The sequence below is a fragment of the Numida meleagris genome, chromosome 1 (genome assembly GCF_002078875.1).
Source record: "Numida meleagris isolate 19003 breed g44 Domestic line chromosome 1, NumMel1.0, whole genome shotgun sequence".
NCBI lineage: Eukaryota > Metazoa > Chordata > Aves > Galliformes > Numididae > Numida > Numida meleagris.
In genome coordinates, this window is record NC_034409.1 from 44569613 (window position 1) to 44592605 (window position 22993).

The 22993-nt window shown below is 35.6% G+C and overlaps 1 protein-coding gene across 1 annotated transcript; it reads right to left on the bottom strand.

Annotated features, from left to right (window-relative positions):
* EPYC (epiphycan) lies at nucleotides 1557-22222 on the bottom strand. Its single transcript, XM_021385058.1, has 6 exons — nucleotides 22055-22222; nucleotides 9151-9304; nucleotides 6481-6639; nucleotides 4818-5020; nucleotides 3157-3252; nucleotides 1557-1727 (listed from the first exon to the last, which is right to left on the bottom strand). Exons 1-6 carry the CDS (start codon nucleotides 22220-22222, stop codon nucleotides 1557-1559), a joined length of 951 nt encoding a protein of 316 aa, XP_021240733.1.

Below are 22993 nucleotides of genomic sequence, written 5' to 3' on the forward strand. Positions count from 1 at the left end.
GTGTCAGAAAATGAAGAAAAATTATTTTAAATGGAATAGAAACATCCTGCTGTTACCTTGTTCTGTTGTTGTTTGTTGGTTAGTTGTTTAGTTTTCCTATCCAGATTTCAAATAAGATGGCCAAATTCACAGGAGTGTAGTAATAAAGGAGAGACATTGTGGCTTCCTGTATTCGTTCAAATGTGATTTTAGCCTGATTGAATTTTTTGTGTACAAATTTGTTGCCCGTGTTCCCAAAGGTGAAGAATGTAGTCTTTGTGCACAGATTTTCCATTGCATGGACAAATAGAAGTCTAACGTGTCAGCTGCACTTGCATTTTAAATGAGTGCTTGTATTCAGTTATATGAAAGGGAACTTTGATATTAAACAAATGTCAGCATGTGTAAGTGGAAGGATTTGTTATGTTTGATGGAGATCTTTTTGGCTGAAGTCTTTTGTCGAAGCTTTATCATCACAGATGTGCAGGTGTTATTTGTTGCCTTTCACTGTGGAAAGGAATAAGCAAGCATCCAAGTTATCTTGTTAAACATTTCTGGGGGCTTTTCCCTAAAAAAATATGTCAGACTCCTGATTCCCACCTCCCCAAAAGGAGAACAGTTATTCAAAGTACCCAGGATTTCCTAATGTTTAACTGGTAATGCTCTCAAATAACAAAGGAGAAAAGCTCAGTGTTAAACACAACTGTAAACTAGGCCATGTCTCCTCAAGGACATTTGTTTCCATTATGACTTGTGTCTCCAAATTCTGGTCAGAATACAGTGAACTGCAACATTCTTTGTGACTGTAGAAATACAGTGAATTTACCTACTTCCCATGCAGAATAAAGCTCACTGTTTCTCAAATAATTCATTTTACATTAGATTTTTATTAGCCAGCTAAACTGTTAGGTCAGTTTATCTGAGATATATAAACCAGTTTTGGGCTTTGTCAGCATTAGAAAGACTCATTATTTATGCAGACATTAATAAATATTTTATCTTTCTGTAATCTGATATAGCTTAATCTATGTTTTATTATTGATTGAAAGATTCTGTTTTCTAAAGAAAACATACCTTTTGGAATACTGTTTGTACTCTTCTAAAGTGAAGGGGTGTTTCAGAAAAAAAGCAGAAAAATGCGAGTGTCTCTGAGAGGGAAAATATTCAATCAAATGAAAAGGGATAAATGTTCGATTGTGTACATATATTTTCTTTTTAATACTTTTCCTCCTATGTTACAATTTCAACATATAAAATTATTTAAATTTGGAAATCATACATTGATTCAGAATAAAATTTTGCATTTACGTGGATCTTCTATTGGCTTCAGTACTATTTTTGTAAGTAAAATATTGTTCTTGATATTGCTATACAACTTATAGTTGTGTAGATAATTAAGTTGTCTTGTAGCATTCCATATCATTATCTGTACCTCATTAATCAGTTTCATTGTTAATGGAAATATTTCCCAAATTAACAAGATTTGCAAAACATGTATCCTGTGTAGTATAGCAGACAGTTAATCATCTTTCTTAAAAATTCTCATAATATGCAACAGTACTGGCTTCTGTCATAGCTTAGATGAGGTTACCAACTGGCAAACGGGGTAGACACATATATGCATAAGGGGTTTTGCTCAAGTTGATGGGATTACCATCCAGTCTGATGTCTTCAAGAGCCCTACGTACATAAGTGAAATCTCTCATTTTGCAGAAAGTATCTTCGTGCATTTCTTGAATGTTGTTGTTCTAAAAAAAGAAAACCCAAAATATGTCAGAGTAGTGGCTTGAAAATAAATTTTTAAACTTTGAAGAAAAAGTTATTGGTATATTTGCAGTGTCTAGGGAGATAACTGAATTTAAGATTGAGGCTACAAGTTCTCAGCTGATAAATCTAAGCAGAGGGAAAAACTCTTGTCTGGTGCAAAGCTTCAAAACTAAATAACTCAAACCATATAGTTGAGGCGGGTTTTGCAGGAGGGGACTGGTAGAAAAATAGAGCATTTTCATTTCAGAATCATAACAAACAGCCTTATTAATGCAACTTGGAACCAGCAAAGAACAGTCCAAAAGTCACAGAACAAAAATTACCATCTTGACAGCTTGATGTGCCTCAACCTGTAAAGGCACAAATCTGGAATTTGATCTGTAATAAATTACTTTCCCCCTCAGGCCCTCTCACATTAGATTAACCCAGATCTGTGTACATATAGGGAAAATTATATGTTTTAGAGATTATTCCTTTGATGTAAATACACCTTATCTTATATATACTGAGCTTTAGTTCTTTAAATGGGCTGTTTTGAACAGTGAATTGCTAGAATCCAAGATTGTCTGGAAATTAGAACTAAAAAAGTCATGTCTTAAAGTGAGGATTGGCTAAAAATTCTTCCTTATTACTTTATCAGTCATAAACTGGTGTGGAAAGAATACAGCTCACTAGCTTTGGTCTGTAGCACATAGCACTGAATATCTCATTTATGGGCACAGGCAGGTTGGGATGTTCCAATGCAGTCATAGAAACATAGAATCATAGAATTAGCTAGGTTGGAAAAGACCTACGAGATCATCCAGTCCAACCATCCACCTACCACCAGTAACCCCACTAAACCATGCCTCTCAACGCTATATCTAAATGTTTCTTGAACACCTCCAGGGATGGTGACTTAACCACCTCACTGGGCAGCCCATTCCAGTGCCAGTCAAATGGAAGAGTTTGGAAAATGGGATACTGAAAGAATGTTAGCAACTGGGAATTACCTTTATTAAGAGAATGAAACACAGTGGGTATAGATACAGCCAGTATGTAAAGTAACTTCCTTTAGGTATCAAAAGCATCCCATTGTTACAACAAGAATTCCAAGAACACCATGAGGGATTTCTGTTTCTGAAGTCACTTTTTTTACTCTTTTACTAGTATAGACTAATTTTATTCTTGACTGCTGTGAACATAACTTTAATCCACTCTGACAACGATTCTAGCATTTTATGTTTGAAAAATATTGTATTACAAAATCTAATAATTCTTAACTGAGCTAAATTTTATTTCAAATACTGCAATAATTAGTTAATTTTATGTTTCCAATTGTTTGTTTTGTTCAAGTATGTAGACTTTTGAATAAACAGAAGAAAACAAGATAATATTCACACTTTCCAGTTTCACTACTTTGTAACTTACCTGAAGATGAAGAGCTTGGAGACTTTCAGGGAGTGGCAATGGAACATGATCCAGGTTGTTGTCAGTGATGTAAAGATGCTGTAATTCATGAAGATCCTGGAGGATGAAGAATGAAAAAAGGTGAGGATGTTAAGACATTTCTGAAAATTTTTAGCAAGTAAACTTGATATCTATTGCCACAATTAGCTCCACTGGATACTAACTACTTTTTCTTCAGCATTATATGGATGAAAAGGCAGAAATTCAAAGACAGTTAAAAACTTTCATTTGCACAGGCTGAGAGCTATTACTGTTAAAGATTAGCTGTTTAGATAAAAATAAAGGAAAAATGTCTTTGAAACGCCTTTAATTACAGACTTTATTTCAATGATGTTCTAAATTGAAATTACTGCCTCTACCAGTCATGCAGAAAGGCTTCCCTATTCTGTCTGTTTTCTTGCTTTTGTGATAAGCTTACTCAATTTTGCAGAAGCTTACTGATGTTTAAAAAAAATTGACAGCATAAGAAATACTTAAGCTAAGAATAAAATTCCCATTCTGTTTGAAAAGGTAAATAATTTTCTCCACAGCTTAGTGGAAGAAGCAGCTTCATCTACTGACTATAACAATATCAAGATATAAACTCGGCTACGTCAATAAAGCTCAGTAGAATGCTCTCATTTTTCTTTTGTTACACACTGGAGTTATCATAGTGCGTAACTGCTTATTTGAGTACAGTGTTTTAGTTTAATTCTTTTTGGCAGGGATATTTGAGACATCAGAGTGAAGGTGCTTAGTGAATATGGAAGAGAAAGGCTGAGACCTCCTCATGCAGAGCGCAGAAGAAATAGGTGCTAGGCCAGAGTCTCAACTTTTGGGCTGATTTTTGTTCATCGTTCCTACTCCTAATACCATCCTTATATTGGGCTAGGAGAAAACGTCTGGTTCAGTAACTGCATGCTGTTGGTTGCTTCACTTATAAGCTATCTTCCAAAGGAGAAGTTCAGACATAGTTGGTTACAACTAGCTTCTTAGCGGTAGTTGGATGGTCTACATGAGCCAAGTGTAATGTGTGAAGCTAATCTATATTCTCTTTGGTGTTTCCAATTCAACCTAATGACTTCAGATTTCACATGCAAGTAGAGATACTACATGGCTGCTTCTCCCCACCGAAATTCCTAACAAAATATGATCACTCAGAGGTTCCAGTTTTCCTGCTTTTCAAGATGGGAAGAAAGTATATTCAATTAATAATACTATAGCAAGTTCCCAATGTAGATACAAGGCAGAGTAATATTGAAGCAGTAGCATCCGTAGCTTTTCCCTGCCCTCTTGTCTGTTTGTAAGAGGAGATGAATCAGCTTTCTGGAGCCTGTCCTCCCTGAGTTTTGTTAGCAATATGGATGATTGGTTTGTAGATGCAGTATGCCATCATATGTCTTGTCTGAATCTTCATAAAAAAAAAAAAAGAAGAAGAAGAAATAGGGTTTTAATGTTCAGCTGGTGGTGTTCATTCATCTTGTTCCGTTGTTATTGGTTGCCCGGCACCCAGCACAGTAGTGGTGTCTATAACCTCAATAGCTTTACTACTGCAGAAGGGACGTTTAGGCTGCTTTTCAGACTACATCCTACTTCAGTTTGGAAAGAGGAAGAAAGGATTTTCCTGTCAAACCTGGACTTACTTTAAATGCCTCATTGCGGATTCCCTTGCGACCAAGCCTGTTGTTACTAACATCAATGAAAGTCAAGGTAGATGGCAGCTCGGGAAGCTGCCTTATCCTGTTGTCACGAAGCACAAGTTCCTGAAGTTGGGGCAGTCTCCGGAAAGCATCTTCATGGATCTCTGCTATTAGGTTTGCAGTCAAATCAATCCTTTTTAAGTTATCTGGCAGAGAGACAAGATGAAATGAGCATTAAAAATGTATTTCTTCAAATTAAAAAAAAAAAAAAGGCAAACAGCTTATTTAAATTACAGGTGAAGAGTCTCGAATTAGATACATATGTCAATCTGAAAGTAATTCCTCCTATTTATTTCCATGGAAACTACAACAGATACTTCAGAACAGATAATTCACATCTAATGGTTTTAGCAAAAGGGATCAACTTCTCTCTCTCAACTTGTTTAAAAATTTTTGTGTCATTCATCATATATCTTTCAGTGAAAGAAGTCAGCAATTGTTAAATTTACATTTGTTATGGCAATATTTTAAATGATTATCTTTTGAAAAAAAACTTTAACGGGAAATAAAAATATTCTCTCCCATCTGGTTGCACACTGTTTTCAACATTTTCCTACTGGAATGTAATGCAATAAATTGCATAAAAATAAATTGCATTTTTTTTCTAAAATACATTCAAACATTATTTTTTTCCAGTTGAAAAAAAATTAGAAAATGAAACTTAATTTAGACAGAACCAAAGCATTGATATGTATTAACTTGAACTTTGAGTCAGTTAATCTGTGGCTTAATTCTAATTTTTATCCAGAATGTATTATCCATCATTAATCATTATTTTATTTTATTTAACATTTATTTAACTCTTTTCATTTTACTGTCTTTTATTCTTTTACTAGCAGTATATTCTGGCTTAAATAACTTTTAGCTTTTCTTAGTGTTTATTGCCCTTGTTTTACTTATGTATGGAAACTGTGTCCCTTCCCAGCCTTCATATTACTATGCTGACCAATCCAAGCACTTACAGTTTTCTTTTATAAGAGAATCTTTGCATTCCCTTTAATTATTGCAGTAGCCTTTTTTTTTTACAGTGATCCAATACTTTTCAGCATTAAATCGATAAGCATTTGTTACATAAAGTTAGGTCTAAAACACAGAAAAGAGAAAGGGGCTTGATCGTCAGAGTGCTAAGTGTAAAAATCAGGTATCTTCAAGATTGCTCAAATAAGAAACAGGAAAATAGAAGCTTTCTAAATCACTAATTTTGGCCAGTTCAGGAAACACAGGATTTTGTATTAGAAATTTTCATTTACTGAAGAATTTCATAGATAGTTCTGGAGTGAATCTACCTAAATGCTTGAATTTTTTATGAAAATGGTATATTCTGATATGCTGCAAATATTCAGTGAGTGTTTATTTTCTGGCCTTCTAAAGTTAATTGCAGGCAACAGCAAAAACACAGATGAACTTTATTAATTTAGTAATTCAAAATTTTGACAGTATTTGAAATATTGATCTCTAAGCAAAGCAAACCACTTTTCTATGTGCATTTATATGTATACTCTTAGTAGCATCAAACATAATGTATAATGAATCACAATGTCTCAGATTAGTATAAGCCAGAAAGTACAGAAAATAAATATAATTGAAAAAATAGTATTTTCCATACTTAAGTTAGCAAAGTCGTTTTTGTTGATCTTCCTGATTCGGTTGTAGCGTGAGTAGAAATAGGTGGTTTTTTTAGGCAGTGGTGGAACAGCATCCAGCTCATGATCATCACAGTAGACTGTTGTCCCTAGGCACGTACACAAAAGGCACGTGGGATGGCCTGTGAAAGAATTTAGAAGAGAGCTGTTAGAAAAAATGTGCAAAAAAGATATGTAAAATAATACAGTGAAATACTCACCGAAGCACATAAAGGATTTTATTGATTATAAAGGTAAGTCCATGCCTTCTGGTAGGTCTTTTAATTTATTTCTTATGATACTGTGTGTCTCTGTGTGACTATAGCAATAGAATATTAGGTGGCAGCAGCAGCCAAAGTTCAATTTCACCCTAATCTGGCAAGAGTTCACTTTCATCTAGAAGGAGAAATTAACAGCTGATGACTGAAACTTAAAATGATTTCCTAAATCTCTTTCTGTAAATAGTATTTCTAAGTAATTTGTAAGGAAGTTAATATTTTCAGAGCTATGGATAACTTTATTTTTTTTCAGGAAAAAAATATCTTTCTATCATTCTGAGTTAAGGTCCTTTGAAGACTGTGTTAATAAAATGGTTACCACCAGATTGAAAATGAAAAAGCAAGCCATTTCTTCCTAATCATATAACTGTATGAAGGTAGTGAAGTCAGGTGTTTCTCAGATTATACTGTTCAAATTTTGTGAGAATTCTGACATCAGCTGGATTTTCTGAATGCCATTTTGTGCCAGAAAAGTTGCTAGTTGCTATGAGTGTTGCATTTTTGATACATCCTTTCTTTGAGGGCGGGTATAAATCAGTGTATCTGTTTCTCATCTTTTACTGCCATAGAAATATTCCTCTGATTCACATTTCTTCCCTCTTGGTAGCAGATGGCTGTTTTTTTGTTCTGGTTAGTTATAAAATAGTAGCATAATTAATGAGTATGGAAATATTATTCTTGCAGATGAGTTTTTTTCCAGGTTGATTGTAGAAGATTTGACTTCTTAATCTCTGCCAGTTACCAACAATAAGTAGTAACTAGCTGAGGGACAGGTTATACATGTGGTGTCTTTTCAGGCAAGATTAAAGATTCAGTGACCAAAATACTCTTTTATTTCTTAATGTCTGCTTGGGTAACCAGAAATAACATTTCTATAAAGATTAAACTCTTTTTGTAATTTCCCTAACTTCTTCCACAAGATGGATTAAATTAGCTACAGGGAGAAAACAAATTGTCATACCTTGAATCATTCCAACAAATCTAGGTATAAATGAATGCAAAGTTCAGAATGGCTGATTTTATTCTCCGAAATATTGCAACATAGTACAGGAAGAGCATTTCTTCTTATGTCCCATTTGAAGGACTTGTACTTATCACTGTGTCTAGCGTAGGCTAAAAAAGGACAAGAGTAGAGTAAGGATTCAAAAATACGTCAAAAAGAGAAATGAACTTGGCTTGATGTTCCTGAGCTTTGTAGTCTTCTGTCCAGTGTGAAGCCAAGAACAGCAGCAACATCTGAGAGGAAAATATGTTGCTGAGAAAGTAAAGGCATCAAATAATCTTCTTTGATATGTTACAGCCCCTGGCCTCCCCCCTGCATCTCTTCCATTGATGCACTAGTTGGTTTACATTCAGTGATCAAAATCGTTGATGAATAAAGTATTCATCATATGTAATATTTACGTGAAATGTTTTTGTAACTTCCTAAAGTTTTGAAAATTGAAGGAAATTGTAAGGGGTTTTCAGGACTCTCCCGGGAAACTGTCATTTCCACTTTTGTTTGTTTTGGCATAAGTAGTATGTTTTCGTCTGGTCAGTGTTCACTACTAATAGTATAAAAAACAGACTAGGAATGATTCATGTCTCCTCACCAAACACACACAATTTTGGAAGCATGAGCTTTTTTTTCATTTATCTTCCATGCACTCACTTATGCTGTTATGCATAGTTAAAAATATTTGGGCTTTTTCCATTGTTGTGTGTTGATCACTATACAACACAGACTTATCACGGGTGTGAATAACTACAGTAGTCTTCAACTATGGGTTCAGAGTAACTACTAGCAAATCTTAATTATTAACATTACAATCTTGTATGGGAAAGGGACAGACTGTGTTTTACAATTTTGATTCGTCACTGAGATTTGGAAAGCTCTTTGGCTAGAGCTAGTAAGAAAATCAGAAAATTAGTTACATTGGAAATTTCTGAACTGTTCCCTTTCCCAGAGTTTCTAATTTTTATGGTCAATTCACCTTTTTTTTTTTTTTTGTATATTGTATGGAAATATTATCAAAATCATTTAAGAAATCATCACAAAATGAGCATAGTTGGTAATGTTATTGAAATCTAAATCAATAAAAATGTAGTGGTAGCATTTCTGAAATACTAAAAATTTTGTTAAGTAGAAAAAAATATTTGAAAAATGTCTTAATTGATGCACAGTTATTTTCACGAGGAAGCACCATGGAAACCCTTTGACTAAGCATGTATCTGACTTCAAGACATTCAAGATAGGCCACAGTATAACTCTTCAATAACAGAGGTGCAGAAATGATCTTATATGAGTAAGCTGAGGTGGACATTTATAAGTAGGCAAAGTGGGCTCATTCAAAAGCAAAGCTCTGCATGTAAATCTTGTTGTTCTTTCACACTAACCATCTTGATTTTGGGGCACAAGAACTCCAGACCCTTGTGCTGAAAACCCGTCAATTAATTTTGGTGTTGATGCTTCTTCCTCAGGTTCTTCTGTCAACGGTGCAGAAGAATAACTCTCTTGAATTATAGAAGGTATTGCAGTCCCAATCTCTGTCTGGGAAAAATTAAGAGAGAAATGTTACTGTTTACCTCCACTGGCAGCTGTTTGTCTTCCAGATACTTACAGTCTGCCAGCAGAGGTCACGTAAGTTCTGAGGTTTAGTGCTCAAGCTGCATTTTATCAGGCAGCTATAGTGAATTGTGGTGGAGTGTAAACAAGTCATAAAACTTCAGCATGCTTATTCTCTTTTTATCTTAATTTTTAAACGTTGTGCTGTATACACACATGAATGCAAGCTGCATTTATTTCATTAATAAGAACATGCACTAACAAAATACTTTTATCCGCTTTTATTTAAAGACATCATTTTTCTGATAAAGCTGTATATGCTCTGTGTGACAATGAATTAAAATTTGCAGTGAAGCATCAAAAATATGCCTGCCATTTATCCATAATATTGGTAATTATATCATCATGAATTCATATTCAATGTGGTTGTGAAGCCTCTGTTTTAAAAACAGTAACATACTTTTAAAAAGTTATTATTCAAGAATTCTGCAGTTTAAGTGAATGCAATACTTCCTAACATGTCATCAGTATTTTTTGTCAAAATTTATTCTCAATATGAATAACTGAACAGCCTAATTAGCTTCATTCATTTGTGAATGCATTATGTAAGAGGAAGAATTAAAAATACAAATGAAAGTAATGAGATAAAATCTTGATTTAGAAAAATTCTATAAAATTTGGCAGATCCCTTCATGGGAGAAGAAACTAATTTTTCTTCTTTAAATCCTGTACTGAATATAATCAACCTATTTAGTCAATTTTATTGTGATAATTCTAATTCTGAAAATGATAACAATTTTGCTATATGACAACTTCAAAAAAAAAATAAAAAGTGGGAATTTTCTCATGTGATATCATCTCTAATAAGAAGAGTGCTGTAGACTCACCAAGCTTGCTGCAGAGTGGCCCACATTTGCAAAGAGACAGTAATCACTCAGACGCTAAGAATGCACTGTCGTTGTCTAACCTTTGCACACTGCTTTACTGCTGTATCTTGATTTACCCATATTTGAGCCCCTCGGGCTCTCCTTTGAGTGTGCACTTATTTTTTAAATCCAGAACAGTGAATTAGTGCTCTTACAGTGCTTTGCACATTGAGATGCTGTTTAAATGTTAGTTAATGCATCCACATTTTTGGTTGCTGCACCCCTGTGCTGCAGTTAACACTCCTTAGCCTCTATCTAAAGTAGAGTATCAAAAGTAGGATTTTTATCACAGTACCTTCATCTTGCACAAAGGCACTTAAAGATTAAGTTAGATTTTATTAATTATTTTCCTCCACTGCATCTTTCTAGCACAATGCGATAAAGCTATTGAATCCTGAGTTTTTCACCTGGCAAATTCTCATAATTCTAGATCATTACCCCTTTACTGCTGGCTCTGCTGTCCCATTGGAGAACTGGTCGTTGAAGCTGCTCACACTCATGCTCCTAGTTGTAAAGACCAATAAAAGATATAGATTGCATCCATATGGAGCAGGTCCTTACAATTTTTTTTAATCACGTTTCCTATTTACTCTATGCAAGTTAGAAGCAATAGTACACATAAAATACTAGGTCTGGGACTCAAGCATGAGCAATGCTTTTGCTATATTCTTATACCTGTATGAATTAGATTTGGACTGAATGGGCTTTAGGGTCTCCGGATATTCTTCAGTGATATCACTATAGGCCATATTTTCATATAAATATGTGCTGATATAGTTATTAGGATCATAATTTTGTAAAATGCGCGGTCATGGAGTGAGCAAAATGAACTTCAGCTGAACTGAGTAACCTGTTGGTGTAAATAGGAATGAGGCTGTATTTGTGTAGACAAATACAAAATGTTCCCATCTGTAGCACTAACAGTAAGAAGCTTAAGCAGGAATGGACTTGTGGACAAATCTAAAGACTTTGGGAACAAAGGAAATGGGACAGATGTTCTCTGAATGGAGAAAGCCTAGAGGGAGAGATACATTCCAGACTTTTATTGACCCAGGCTTTTACTGCGCTAAAGTACTTTCACATGGTGTCTACTTCTTCACCAGAGGACATCAGTTATGACTCCCTGACCTGAATAAAATCCATAGATTTTGAGACCTATTAAAACGCATCTTTTGTGGCATTTCTACTGAAAACAATATTCTGGACAAAAGCATTTTCAAGAGACCTAGGAAAATGTTCCTTTCACTTGTCACAGGATTTGGATCGTCCACACTGATTGATCTTTCTCTGAATATGCAAGTGTTACTTTATAGTATTTGAGATTTTCAGTTTTCTTTCTTTGCCTTTTGCTGTTCAGTTATTCTTAGCTGTCCAGTCACTGAAGTTGTAGAGATATTAACTTCTAGTAATTCTGTTTCTGGATTGTTCTTTCTCACTCTTCTGTTACAGGACATGGTCTCATTTTGGGGATGCACAGATGAAAATCTGCCGACACTTCTTCTAGAGAAGTTTTTCCAAGCAGCTCACATTAATATCTGTTTGATCACTTGCATCTGTTGTGACCATCGTAAAAAAACCAAACTATTGCAGGGAATGTTATGGCATTGCCATTTTTGCACTGGTAATAGGAGTTTAAATATATTTTATACCAGTCCCAGAACATGAGCAGTATTTGCTTGCTGAACATAGACTGGACTGGAGTCAGTAACCTAGAGGTAAGAGTCTGTTTCCCATTATTGGTCATCTGATCCATATAGTTTTCTATCTTCTATGTATTTGATAAATCATGCAAGACTGTAATAGGACAAAGATGTTTCTTCGACCGTATATTGTACAGAATGATCTTTTGTCTTCCAGATGTTTGCTGGGTTTTTTTGGCAACATGAACTTTACAAAAAAAATAGAAAGAAATATTTTTAGATCATTTAATGGAATTAAACTCTCTTTTTAATTTTTTTTGTTTTGTATTTCCTTTGCTATTCTAAATAATATATTTTTAAAAGTACAAAGCAAGAATAATATTGTAGAGATAAAGGATATTTCTCTTTGCCAATATGTACAAGCTTTCAAATCATAATTAGTCTAATTAGCATTTAAAGACCGATATAATACATGTCACAAGAAAACACTGAAAAACAATCACATCGCATCTAACTACATGGTATGCAGCTATTCTACCCTGCCTTTGGAACCAATTGAGAGATTTAGTGAATGCCAATACCAGCATTAGATACAAAGCATGCTGTAAGCAGAGTAATATGTTTATTAAGATGTCATGAAATATTCATGAAATATTTTTTTCCTCCTGTATTTACTGAATGCAACTACAACTGAAAATGAAAATGTTCCATGTGGATGACCAATTCAGAGGCACTTTCAGATCAGGAAGTTAAGAAAAATCAAAAGGAAAGAAATCTGAGCATACTAATGAGTGGTAAAACACAATTGGTAAAAGACAAGTCATGTAACCAGTCGTTCACAGACTAGACAACTAGTCTAAGCTAGCCTCCTATCACAGTCAGCAGGGAAAGAAAAGATCTTCTGAAGAGCTCCTGCCATCAACTCAGAACAGGTTCTGTAGTTATTTATCTCTTACCATTGCCTGAAAAAGAGGTAAGGAAAAATTGTAAAGGTTTAAAGATTAGAAAAGGCTCAGGAAGCTGAATTGTGAAAAAAATTAAGATGAATAAATGTTTGTGGTGTAGTAGTCAGCAGTGATTGAGCAACTTGGAAATGCAGATGAGTAACCTACATTAGGACCAGGACATGAGCTGCACAATGAGCAGAAATAAAGAATATAAAGGAATTCAGTGAGGGAAAAGCCATAATTTGCCCCATTTTACTTCTGAGGTTTCATCTACTGTTTTATGTGTACAAAAGATTTCAATAGCTTTTAGTATCAAGATTGATATATTGCATGTAATAAGTTTAAATCCACAGGAGAATCTCATGTGTGTCTTGTCTCAGCTCTCTTTTTACTGCAGAAAATATGCTTAAAAACACAAGCGGAAGTTCAAAACTTAAAAAGAGACATCATAAACTTGGGCAGTTCTACAACACACTGGCCCACCAAAAGGAACTCGCTCCTTCACAGCTATTCTGAAACTACTGAAGGCTTACAAGAAAATACCTTAATTATGGAAGAAGTTATTGGTTTCTTTTTCCTTTCCAAAAGTAGCACCTACTAGTTTCTTTGTGAACTTTGCATTTGAGATCTTCTTTTCTCTTATTATTCAATTTCAAAAATAAATAAATATTTGCATGTTAATACCTAACTATTTAAATTACAAATTTTGCAGCTTGGATAAATTGTCATTTTCTTATACAGAGCTATAGAAATAACAGTTAGATGGGGGAAATTAGTGTAATAAAACCTACTGTGAGATTCTGGGGAGAGGAAGGTTGACAGTTGTTTACAAAATTTCTAAATAAACTGATTTTACCTATTCACATTAATTCTCTCAGATCTTAGTTACATGCACATTTACACTAAGTGTTTGGCCAGGATGCCTTCGTTTCACATAGAAGACAAGGAACACAAGCTGTTGATTTCTCATCGTGCCTCTGAGGGTCTTCTTGACCAGTACTGAAAACTAAACACTGTGCTGATCTCTTGTATCCTTTAAGAGTCATCAGCTGTTATGGGACAGTATTTTACCTCATTATCTTGGATACACAAGCATCCATGAATCTTATTTCAGATTGCTGCAGACTGTCTGCTTTTCCTCATTTGGAATATGTTTTCATGATGTCTAACATGGAAAGGAATGGTATATGTTGTATTCTGTAAGTTTTTTTCCTGCCAGATGCTGTTAGGATGCAGAGTCTTTACTGAGAAGTCATCTGTTCTTCAATATGCAGACCAATTTTGGTATAAACAACACATTTTTCTGTTTTGCTCCTGGGAACAGTGTTCTGGAAGTGATATAGTCATGCATGGCATACTTTATTAATCCGTTTATGTTTTTTTTTTTTTTAAGTTATTTTGTTGTTTCTATTGGATTTTACACACATATACATATATACATATTTCTGTTCGTACTTCAGTTGGACCAGTCAATATCTAAGAACTTGTAATCCAGTTCTTTAGAAATTAATTTTCATGGCTTCTGCCTTGGAAAATGTAGATAGACTCTGGGGCTCTTTCCATTAATCTTTGAAAATAAAGTCTTTTCATCATCCTGACCACATAGTATCCTAAAACTTCTTCTATTAAAAGCAAGTGTAGCTGTGTCATGTCTGATTTTAGCTGAGTAAAAATATTCATATTGCACAGCATTGGAACAGGGATTTTACTTACAAATTCTGTTGTCTGAGAATGCAGAAATTCCATATAAACTGAGCTAATCAGGATTTCAATCGGTATTAGTTAAGTTAAAGTCTCGTTCCAGCACTGTTTGAAATTACAGATTTCCAACATTCTGGTTTGAAAGCTATGTAATCCTTAAGCAAGCCTAGAGAAGACATTATTCTTTGGAATAGTGCTGAAATTTTGGAAGACAAATTGCAGAGAAATACCATGCCAGTTTTAGAAATCAGAAAAGGGCTCTTTGAATCATTAATAGGCACATCAGAGCTGAAAACTAAGCTACTTAATGAAGACTTCCACAGGAGTTTCTGCTGATCCAAGCCACAAAGTGATTGTACACAGTCAGTTAAACAAACTTGGAGATCACTCGGCCTGCTGGAGTTTCTACCAGGAATGCTGTCAACCCTCAGACCTACAGAAGCTACTTCAATTTGACTTTCAGAGCTACCTGTAGAGGAGAGTTCAGCATCTCAAGCATATTTACTCATGCATTGCAGTCAAATCAGGCACCACTGGAACTGAACATGATTTTGTCCAGTTAATCAGCCTAGCTTTTCCTTGTCATGGTTTTATGATTTTCGGTTATTGGTACTCCACATCATAACATCATGTAGTGAATGTACCTGGTTCTCAGAAGAGAAGTACTACTAAATTCCCCACGGCACTTTGCTCCTCTGTTACCATTTTCTAGCCGGAGGGAAAAGATAAAAGCTCGCAGTATAAAAACTTGCAGATCACGAGACTTCGTCCCTTTTTTCCGCCATCTCTCGTCTTGGCAGCACCTTGCTCTCCAGCCGTCTTATCGTCGGTAGTAGAGTAAGGCCTACCTTGATTTTTGGGACATTCTCTCTCTCTGTATTGGATTTATCAGCTTAAATTGTAATTATATTGTATTATAGTGTGTTGTTTTGCATTCCGGTATCTTATTTAGTAAATTAGTTTGTTTCTCCTCAGATTGTTGCCGCTGTTCTTTGCTCTCAGGGCCATCTCCTTGCCCTTTTCCCCTTTTCCCTTTTCCCGGGGCGTGGGCCCGTGGGTCTCCTGTCCCCTTTGTCACGGAGCCGGGCCGAACGCCCGTAAACCGCTGACATTCCTAAACACGCTGTGATTTCCTTAAGTGCACTCCAAAGAAACACTGTTAGAAACATGAACAGAAAAGGACTGTATTCACTCCACTTAACTTCAGGTATTGAATTAAAATATCTTGTTCAGCAACTTAAACTCCTTGTGTAGATAGGCAGGAAAGAATCACCTCCTGAGGGTGGCTCAGCCACTTCATGTCATGGGACAACTTCCTGAGGTGCCTGTCCATCTTCCTTTGGCTGTACTGGAGACCATATAGAGGCAATAATATTTTTCACTGGACACCAAAATCTGGTGTCAGATCTGTTCTTCTTCTCATTTCTACAGCTTACAGTGCTAAGACATTTTATCTGCTTTGACCCAAACTGGTATATGCATGTAGCCCAGCCAATATGATAAAGATATAGTGCTCACAAGCTGTTGCATCTTCAGAACTAGAGAAGTTTCTAACAGTTTAGGTGTGTCTTCACAGTGTGGACTGTTAGTGTAAAATCAGCTGACAATCGTTTAGAGACAGGACTAGAACATGAATATGGAGCAAAGGAGAAAGTACTGAAGACATTTTACTCTACATTCAACGAAGAGAGCTGATACATGTTGTCAGCCTGCCAAGGCTGGCATCCAAGAAATCTCTGTTCCAGGAGATTTCCTAGCTACCAAATGAGAGAGAGAGGAGAGCATGGATGAGATGCTGAAACAAAGCCAGAGCTATCCAAGAAGGAAAATTCAGGACAGAATAAGAACAAGCCAAAGGAAATGTGATTATGTAGCCCAATTAGTGATGAACTGGGACTTTTTCAAAGGATACGTGAGCAAAGATAGAAACAACAGAGCAGACTCAGAGCAGACCCACAGCCCTCTCCCCTCTGAGCTCTGTACCAGACCATGCTCTAGACTGTAAACACTAGGAATTTTTCTTCAAAAACTATATCTTGATTTGACTGACTCTAAAATGTTTCTTATCTTAAATGGTTTTTAAATGGGATAGAGGTGGACATTAAAAGCTTGCTTGTATTCAGGAAAAAAAAACATACAGCCATGCATACAATTTAGAAATCTGGGTTAATTTTATCAAATATCTGTATCCTTATGTCACAGTCCCTATTAGTAGGAAGGATACACATCTGTTCTTTCTGGAAGAGGTCATGAGGCTGGATGTCTGGAGAAAAATGCTTAAGTGCTCAAGAATATCAAGGTAGCAAGCATCTATTGTAAAAGGTGTAATCTCACTGTAGAGTTTCAGCTCTTGTCTCTCACACAGGAATTTCAAGTCTGATGATAGTTAGGCTTAAGCAATGAGCTCTGGCTGGACCAATTTAGTACCTTCAGACTAGTACAACTACACTGATGACCTCACTGTTCAAGGCAGGAGGAGGAGTGCAGTTCCTTATTCAGTTAAGGTAGTGGTAAGTGCTGATATGTCCAGTATCAGTGTTTTAGGTATTTAAGATTATTTTAGCCAATATACTTAATCTTTATAATTTTTTGTGTAGGTAATTAGGTGAGACTAGCTCTTCTTAGACTATTGTACTAGAACTTCCTTCCAGTACTTGAAGGGAGCTTATTAACAGGAGGAGGAAAGACTTTTTACACAATCTGATAGTGATAGGACAAGGGGGAATGGCTGGAAAGGTCTAGATTTTGTGGAGACATCTGCACAGAAGCATACAGAATCAGTTATGAACAACTGAGTGAAAGTAAGAGCTGTTCAAAGCTCAAATAGAAAATTTCCTAAATGGGATAAAGCTCCAAATGGTAAACTTGGCTCCCTTACTATGTAGTTATCTTACTTCTACATTATTTGTGCCAATTCATAAGTTATTTTAAAGTCTATATGATGTATACTCATTTTTAAGTCTCTAGTTTAACCAGACACCTACCACAAAGTCAGAAGAAGCAGTGTAAGCTTCCTTCGACACTGAATATGGGCAAGAGGGAATTCTTACACATGTAACATCCATCTTCATTTCTGTTATGGTAACAGCAGCAATTCTTTGCGTGTATGTGCACTTAAATGTATATGAATGTGTGTTAATGGCTCATGTTCTTTTCTTTGTGCAGGCATCTGAACATTCTATTAGCTGTTTGATTCAAATTCAACTCACAAATGCAGTATTAGATATTAGGCTTTTTACATTGCTTGTTTCTGATTTTCTTCTAGATCCATACTTTCCAGCTCACCTCTTCTGTCTACACAGATATGGACCAGCTTGTGTTCACCCTCTTGTTTTTTTGCTGCTTATTTAGTGCTAGGTTGGCTTTCTCCCTTCTCAGCCTCACTGGTACCAATGAAATAGGCAGAAATATTTTTCTGCTGTCCATGTCTTTTCAATTCCTATTTTCTGTCATAATTTTTCCTAACTGAAGGAAAATGGACTAGCTAAATGTAATAGGCAGTGTAATCAAAAGTGTGCAATATGATTTTATTAAACTCTGGTAGCTGATGTACATAGGAATCTCTATGCACAATTTATTTTTCTCATGCAATATCCAAACAGAGCTCTACTTTCAAAGAGGGAAGAACTCTGAGCCTTCTGTTAGTACAAACAAGAAGCTTACACAACAGTGTCTTTGAAAGACTGACTTCATCATATCCATTTTAAGGACTGAAATCTGTATACATTTGCAGAGCAGTTGGGACAATGAAGACATAGTCTTCACTGGGGCCTTTGGACCCCACTGTGATATAAATATTCATTGAAAATAATAACAAAAATTACTGTGAAGGAAAAGGACAGTACAACAACTCATGTTTATGCAGTTGTAATTGCCAGTTTAAAACCAATACAAAGCTTGTAGATTACAGTGACATATCTTTGCACTCTTTCTCCTTCAGGACCTTGAAATTTCAACCTTGGTAAAAGGTTTGTATTCTTATTTTCTTTTTTTTTTTAATTGTTGTTTTTTTATCCTTGTTGTTCATTTTTTTTGTGTGTGTGCATTGCCTTTTTGCTATTATCTGTGCTTGTTACTGTTCTCCTTAAAGTCTTTATACAAGTTTTCTTTCTGAATGATGTGTGAGTAAGGTTTTTTTGGTAACAGATGTCCTTTGCCTGCAAAGTCTTGGCTTGGACTTTTATGTTTCAGTAACCAAGAAACTTAGAAACCACAGATTTTGTAGCCCAATTTTGATCTAATACATGCCAATGCACGGCTTTGATTCAGTATTCTGTACAATCCTCTAATTCCCAGCTGCAAGCAATTTCCCCTTGCAAAATCTTTGTACTAAAAATGTATTCCACATACAGTTATTGTATACATTGAAAAGAATGCAAGAAATGACATGCTTCTTTTAGCAGGCGTTGCTAGAGAACCTCTGATTTCCATTGTTAACTTTTCAAAACTCAGTATCAGAACTGGAGAAGTCATGACCCTTCTGTCACTCTTAGCTTACTTTATTAAATTAAAATTTCAGAACTCAGCTGGACACAGGTACCTAAGGTCTATCTAGAGTTATATGAGTAAATAGGTATCCTAAGAGACAGGATGAGGTTGAGATGCAACACCTAATTGACCAGATAGAATGAGAAATAGGGATCCCTCCCCAGTTACTTCTAGGTCTTTCAATTTGGTGACTGCACAGTCAGTGACTGATTACAGGACCAACTGGGTAGCATTCTGGAAAGGGCATAACTGATGTTGGTACTTTAGTTCAATTCTTTGACATACACAAGGACCTAATGCCCCTGAAATAAGCAGGAGCAACTCATCCAAATTCCTAGTGCAAGTCTTTCTCCTAGACCATCTGAAAATCAGTTGGAAGTATAAGCCTGGAAAAACTTGCAATTATCCAATTAGTATAAAAATATGTTAAGAAAATTCTGCACTTCTGTGAATTTAAAAATCTGTTATATAGAATGATTTATGTTTGCACAGAACTGAAGACAGCAATGACAGAAAATATTATTTCAGTTTTTCAGTGTTCCAGAAAGCTAAAGCATTATTCGGAGATCTCTAAATCCAAATGCAAATCAGGTTCTAAAGAGTTACTGCACACCATTTGGATCAAATGAAGGCCTGCTATTTATATGTGTCTCTGTGGTATTGCTCATCATTTAAACTATGCATAATGAAATCTAACCTGTGACCTTGAATAAATACTGAGTTCTATACACAGGGCTGCACACAGAGATGTGTAGTTTGCATCTTTATGGTAAGTTGTAACAGTGATTGAGAAGTCATAGAATCATAGAATGGCTTTGGTTGGAAGGAAGGTCAAGGATCATCAAGTTCCAACCTGCTGCTGCAGGCAGGGTTGCCAGCTGCAACATTAAGTACTAGACCAGGCTACCCAGGGCCCCATCCAATCTGGCCTTGAACACCTCCAGGAACAAGGCATCTGCAGCCTCTCTGGGCAGTCTGTGCAGGCAGTTCACCACCCGCTCATTGAAAATCAAATGTGTTGTCTTTAAAACACAAGTGATGGCAATAATGTTTAGAGTATCTGAAAGATAACTTTAAACACTGTCATACAAGTCTATAAAAGCTTTCTGATTTCTACATCAGTGGCCACCCTGAGCTCTCCTTTGGGTTTTGGGAACTATGAATACTTAGGCTTCTTTGGGGTGGTACTTGGGAAAATGAATGTAAGCAAAGAAGGATTTTGGCAAAAGATCTGGGAAAAAAAACAACTCTCACAGGGAGGTCCATTCATCTTTAAAGTAACATTCCTTCCAGCTGCTATGATAAACGACCTTCACTTGGAGAATTTTAAGATTGGATGAAATGCTCAGAAATGGGAGAAAATCCTACTCTGGAAAAGTTTACAAGATGAAATAAATACTTTTTGATGTCTTGTTTCTATTCCATATTTCCCTAAATAAAGCAACCTGAGATAGGATCTGTTTTATCTTGTTTGGCATTATACTGATCATCCTGAATTTCCTTTCATCTGGAAGAGTACCACAGGAGACTTGCCTTATCTCTGTACGTCCCTCAGAAACTTGAACAGGGTCCATACAGACAATAGTGTCATGGAATCTCATAGGGAGACCAGAAGACAGTTGCACTTAGCATTCAATGCATTACAGAGAAATCTGTAGGATTGATGCATTTTCAGGAAAAAAAGGCATAGGGACTCTGACTTACCACTCTCTAAAGTAGAGCACGGGTATCCAGTGATTTAAAGTTGAAGGTGAATTTTTCAAGGAAGAAAGCACAGATGCATGAGTATTTAAAGAGCTTTGATTCTGCATGGCACAGGGAAGTGGACCAAAGACAAAATCATTCCTCTAGGCCAGAGTTCTTCACAGTCCTTCTTAGATTAGAAAACGTATTTCCTCTAAACTGTGAGGTTCTGATCCTAATGAAGACATTGAGATGATTTTTGTCTTTCCAGTTTGCTAGTTTTGAAACATTTTTATCCTTAAATTTTCTCTTCGCCTTTGATTTTAATGCTGCTACCAAATGTTGATCTCACTTTGATGAAACACTAGTTACTTTCTTTCTCACAGCAATCACAAATCACTAAGAGGAGCATGTTTTCATGAATTATGTACTGCTATGTAAGAAACTACTAAAATACTATATGTAAAAACAAAAAGTCAAAAGCAGGAACAAAAGCAAGCAACCACACAGAATTACTCTTATTATTTAACTGTAATGTTTTTTACTCATCTTCTATTATGAACATCTGCTTTCCACTCAGAGCTGTATCACACAGTACATATATCACCTTCATAGAAGTTTTGCCCATGCCTACGAAGCAGAGTGAGATTAGCAGTAATGTAGCTTTTTAGTAATATAGAGAAGTGCAAGAATCTAGAAGGAGAAGAGAGCATTAAATTCAACAAATTGAGTCATTGCCTTGTACAGGATGAATACAGATCTCAATATGACAGAATTTTAGCAGTTTTTCTTTAATAGTCTTACTTCCATTCTTGTTTTTCAGTTCAAGCTCTTTCCCTTTTCCTTTCTCACTTCCTTCTGTTCACTTTCCTAACAGAAATAGTAATCACTAGCTTTTATAGCCTAAAATACTTATGTTTAATGTTTGTTATTATGAGAAATAACCTCAGGCAACAACATTTCACAACCTCATTTCATAGGGAATCCTGCATGTCCTATCTCAGCTGCTTCAGACTCTCATCCAGACAAATAAATCACTGGGACAACCTCAATCACAACTTGCAACAAAGTGAGGAGACCTGGGGGAATCTCCTTCCTGCTCACACATGCACAAATAAATCAGGAAATAATTTGGCCATATTTGTAGACTGGGGAAAATATGAATGGAAAACTGTGTTATTAGCACAGAGAATTGACTGTTAACCAACAAAAGGCAACAGCAAACACATGAGCAGATTTGTCTGCTAAATGATTTCATGGCCAACAAAAGCCATGAAGTATATGCACTGGCTCTGTAGCCAGTGCAGTTATGCACTTTAAAAAAATAGAAAAATGAAACATTCTCATTACCTCTAATTGGTCAGACTGCACGTTTTCAACATAGACAAATGGGTGAGGCAATTCTCCAAGTGAAACATCATAGAGCTCAGAATCATAAGTTACAGTGTCAGTGATAGGTACAGCTCCAATGGACTCAAAGATAAAAAATCCCAGAAAAATATTTACAAAGGTCTTCATTCTGTTTTTTTTTTTTTTCCTAAAAGAGAAGAAAATGGACAAAATGTGACTAATATGATAATTGCAAGGAATCTATGAAAATTTAATCTCACAAATACAGTGCTTCCATTCATGCAACAACGATTTTGAAGCTCACATTTATTCACGATGTCTCAAAGGTTTACTTTGGACCATAGAATTTTTGCAGATGGCTTTGGTCATACTAACATTTAGCTAATTTAGGAAGGACCTACTGATTTTTGCTTTATCAGAATGGTATAGAAATAAACTGGCCTCAGTGAAAGAGATCTAAAAGGTAAAATAAGATTGTATATTAATCTTTATCCCCTTTCATCTATATTTAACTATTTCAAATGCATCACTAGAAAGATCTTTTGAGAAATTAGCCAAGGCTAAGTTATTACATTTTTTTGTCTGTTACAATAAAACATCCTTTGAAATGTCCAGTGTATTTTTGTCTTTCACCTCTGCCAAAATCTATTCAAAAACATTAGGACCTCTTTCTTTGCTATCTTTGGATGAGCATAATCAAGGCACTTTTTCACTCAGTAGCTGTTCTGACACAATATCTATCATTTTAAGTTGTTCACGGGATGTGACATATTTGGAATGTCTCTTCTGCAAATGTCTGGGGAGCAAAATCAGAAGTAGACTATGTTCTTCCCTGCCTTATCATTGACAGTAGCCTTAATTCTTTCTTTATCCAATCAACCTCATTTTTAACGTAGTAAGAAATGATATCAGAGTGCTGTCACCTGTTCTCCTTGGAGG

What these genes read in the sequence shown, in the direction of transcription:
- EPYC (XM_021385058.1), bottom strand. Translation starts at nt 22,222, where the DNA reads ATGAAGACCTTTGTAAATATTTTTCTGGGATTTTTTATCTTTGAGTCC. An exon ending in TGCAGTCTGACCAATTAGAG is followed by an intron (nt 9,305 to 22,054) that starts GTAATGAGAATG and finishes AATTTTTCCCAG; the next exon opens with ACAGAGATTGGGACTGCAAT. An exon ending in TGTGCCCCAAAATCAAGATG is followed by an intron (nt 6,640 to 9,150) that starts GTTAGTGTGAAA and finishes ATTCTTTCACAG; the next exon opens with GCCATCCCACGTGCCTTTTG.